At 42.9% G+C, this 4104-nt stretch overlaps 1 protein-coding gene across 1 annotated transcript; it reads left to right on the top strand.

Annotated features, from left to right (window-relative positions):
- Window positions 1-1116: 1116 nt before the first annotated feature.
- LOC101774134 (protein mago nashi homolog 1) lies at window positions 1117-3870 on the top strand. Its single transcript, XM_004957073.4, has 3 exons — window positions 1117-1413; window positions 1533-1709; window positions 3585-3870. The coding sequence occupies exons 1-3, from the start codon at window positions 1195-1197 to the stop codon at window positions 3648-3650; spliced, it is 462 nt and encodes a 153-aa protein (XP_004957130.1). The 5' UTR covers window positions 1117-1194; the 3' UTR covers window positions 3651-3870.
- The last annotated feature ends 234 nt before the right edge of the window (window positions 3871-4104 follow it).

Raw genomic sequence — 4104 nt, 5'->3', positions numbered from 1 at the left:
TTATCAGTTCCATCAAATGTTCTAGCTCTGACATCCTGGTTGCTGGTATCGGCCGGTCTGAATTCCCTTTCGTGTTGTTTCCTCTTGAGGCGATTCACGCTCTGAGAAATCAACTAGCAGTCAGTTAAGCGGTCGAGCACTCGAGCTCCCAAGTTCATGGTCCACGCACATGTAGTCATGTACAGCTAGGACACTTGCAGCTGCAGCCTGCAGGGCACGGTGCGCGCTGTGAACTATTATTGTGTGCCAGTGGTGGCTTGCATTGCATTTGCATCAAAACGTTCTTGGGGCAGGAGGCTGCGGCAGCTGATATGTGTGCCTGCATTAGGAAGGATGAAATGCACATCCATGCTCATGAGCTCATGCCAACCTTATCTTATCTTTCCTTTGCACCTCAGATGCAGGCTCCCTCCATCCCATTCCAGGAATATAAGGTGAATTTTTGGATATGTTCATGTTCATGGGTGCCACAATCATCACGGTTCATCAAAATTCAAGACTTCCACAAGAAAATACCTCTTTTCGTATGAGATGAAATTCAAATTTCAGAAAATCGCCATAAGCTCTAGATAAACACATATTTTGAACTTCAATGAAGGAGTGCACGGGTTCTCTACCCTCAACCAAGACCACGAGGAGTGCACGGTGGAATGGAACTAGCCGAATCCAAAAAAGGATATGAAGGACTACGATTTCTGATGAGCTAAGTTTCCCTTGTGATCTATAGTGTGGAGACTAATCCAACAAAAAAAAATCATCCATGGTAGTTTAAGCGTTGTTGCACTGAGTTCTGCTAAATGATAAAAAAAATCACTTCAAAAACTTATGAAGAAGACTAATCACTATCTGTGAAAACAAGTGTTTTGCGCAATGGAGTGGCTTTTGCAATAGAGTTGAGTAGAGTAGTAAATATTTACAACAAAACGGCCTATGAGTGCAGCTCAAAATCTAAGTGACATACGTGTGGTTTTTGTCTCCGTTTCGGGCTGTAATTAACGGACCCATGTCAACGGGGCCGGCCGAGTTCAAAGCCGGAATCTAACTCAACCCAGGTCCAATATAAAAAGAAGGGGAGAGAAGGGAAGCGAAGAGAAGAGAGAGAGAAGAGAAGAAGGGAGCACGGCGCGGCGGCCAAAACCCCAAATCCCCTCGACTTGGGAGAAAAAGCCAACCGAATCAGTCGTGCCGGCGGCAATGGCGAAGGGCGGCGGCGATGAGGAGTTCTACCTGCGGTACTACGTGGGGCACAAGGGCAAGTTCGGGCACGAGTTCCTCGAGTTCGAGTTCCGCCCCGACGGCAAGCTCCGGTACGCCAACAACTCCAACTACAAGAACGACACCATGATCCGCAAGGAGGTCTTCGTCTCGCCCTCCGTAGTCCGCGAGGCCAAAAGAATCATCGAGGAGTCGGAGGTTTGTTTGCGGTTTCTTTGTAGTTTGTTCTCCCCTGATTCGATTTTTCGGTCTGTCTACTAGGGTTTATTTGCGTGGAAAGGGAAAAGGCGAGCATTGACTGGTTAATCGCATCGCAGATTATGAAGGAGGACGACGTCAACTGGCCCAAGCCCGACCACATTGGTAGGCAGGAGCTCGAGATCGTTATGGGCAACGAGCACATCTCATTCGCCACCTCCAAGATTGGATCCCTTGTCGATATTCAGACAAGCAACGACCCCGAAGGCCTACGCATCTTCTACTACCTCGTCCAGGTTTTATCCTCATCCCCTTGCCGTGCCTTACGATTTTCGATGCTACTTGATCTTTAATTAAGTAAAAATACACCTATATACATCGTGTAAGATAGTTGATGCGGGTAATATCCTGATGCCAGCTGCAGATACTTGTTCTTAAATAGTTAAATCGAACTGAAAAAGCAATTGGTTAGCAATGTGTGTATGAGCAAATCTGGGAAGTTAACTGCAGATCGTGGTCATTGGGATAAATTGAATTCCTTTGCTCATTTTGAATTAGTGTGACCGGTGAGCAACTCAGTATTCGTATAAGCAATGAGTCAATGACTTTAGTGACTCTTGTGTCCTTGGAGTACAGTTAGTCCTAAGATAATGCATGCTATATGAAGAAAAACCCGTAGAAAGTTAATGCTGAACAAGAATTGAGTGCTCCCGTAGAAAGTTAATGCATGCTCCCTGAGTCCTAAGATAATGCATGCTATATGAAGAAAAACCCGTAGAAAGTTAATGCTGAACAAGAATTGAGTGCTCCCTGAGGCGGACACTGGACAGCACTATTACCATACATGATACAGCCAACAATCTGTGCTGACTGCTGACTGCCTGATTACTTGAGAATTTATTTGTTTTGTGAACGAATATACCTTAGCTCTGCCTGGTTGGATGCCTTGTTTTATTTTGGTGTACAAGGAGCAAACTGTGTTCTAAAAAGCTTGATTCCAGAGAACTGTGAATTGTTTGAATGTGACATACTTGGTGGTCTGAAAAGCTGTTGTATTTCTAGTACCACATGTTTCTTTTTTGTCATTTTGGTGACACTGATCAAGAATAACTTTTTTCTAAGACAAAGTAGCTGTCTTATCCACCCCTGTAATTTGCAGTATGAGCCTTCGGTAGCCTTGAAATAACTGTTATTATCAAGAAACTATCTGTCCACTCTTCATCAACATATTCTGAACTGCACCTCCCAGATGATATTGGATCCTGCAAAAATGCAAATAAGATGCAGTGGAAAAATAGGCACTTCAGGTTATTTCTTAGTATCAGCACTTCGGAAACTTAGCCACTTTACTGTTCCTAACCTAAAAATCTACGTAGATGTAAAAGTGGAATTATTCTGTTGCTCCAATAAGTAGAGTCAATGATGGATGGACTGTCGTTTATTTGAAATTTAGCCAGATGCTCTGAATTTTACACCCAAGATTTGATTGAGCTCTCATTGCTCAAGCATCGTTTACATTGCAATACTTGTTTGAGGTTAGAAAACATCTACCTAGCTAGTTGGTTTGTTGTATGTGAAATTTGCCAGTAGGATATGTAAAGAACTCACAACTGTGAGGCGTGCAGCTAAGATAAATTCATCATGACTCTGTAGGTCATGTTTTTTTCTGCACTGGCTATGTGCATCTTAATTTGATGTCTCTCCTTAATTTATCAAATCCACACCTCTAGTTTAGATGTAACTATATCAGTACACCTTAGGAACTGAGCCTCAGTTCGTGGGACGTGTGGGTATAAAAAAAACACTCCCACATGTCTAAGTTCAAGTCCTCTTCAAGTTGGAATTTGGATGCTATTTCTAATACGCAAAGCCACCCAGTTCCTTTTAGGTTGTTGGTCGAGTAATTTTTATCATCCTTAAAACTTCTGCTGGTTCTGCTTAATGGACACTATTCATGGTTGATGGCATTATAATTCTGGGTCACAGTCATGGGATTTTGTAGTTTTCATCCGATCCAAAGGTAGTGATTTGGAGGCATTAACCCATCCTGACTATATCTGGTTTAAATTCTGTTAGTGCTTGTATTTTTGCAGTGCACAGCACACGACACTCTAAATGTGATCTTTGTTTCTAAATTCTAACTTCTTTCCCCATTTTTTTCCCCCGTGCAGGATCTCAAGTGTTACGTGTTTTCACTGATCAGCCTCCACTTCAAGATCAAGCCAATTCAGTCCTGAGCTACATTCCCTCCCCTAATTCTGTTCTGGCACTGCAAGTTTTCGGGAACCCTGTATCATGTACAATCCTGTGAGCGACATGATGCACTTGAGCACTGGGCGCAACCTTTTGAGCCTGCCTGGGGTTATTGCTGGGATTGTACAGACTGCGAGTTCTGATATTCCTGTTTTTTTTTTCAGTTGGGTGGAGTTTATTATGATGAGTTAATTAAGGTTTTGCCACGCTTACTCTTTTATCTCGTCGATCCAACTGCATAATAGAGTATTCATTTGCAAGTTTGGCTGCTTGTAAAGATCCTACAACACCTTTTTAACTTGATCAGAGAATGTAGATCGGTGGCTCACCGTTTGTTTAGGGTGTGTTTGGTTGCATGCATCACTTGATATATGCATGGATGATCGTGGATGGTGAGGTTCAACCAATTTATTTATACCATATGGTTCACTCCTATTA

The sequence above is a fragment of the Setaria italica genome, chromosome II (assembly GCF_000263155.2).
Source record: "Setaria italica strain Yugu1 chromosome II, Setaria_italica_v2.0, whole genome shotgun sequence".
Taxonomy (NCBI): domain Eukaryota; kingdom Viridiplantae; phylum Streptophyta; class Magnoliopsida; order Poales; family Poaceae; genus Setaria; species Setaria italica.
The sequence above is the reverse complement of the archived record's forward strand: the minus strand, read 5'-3'. Positions and strand labels throughout refer to the sequence as shown.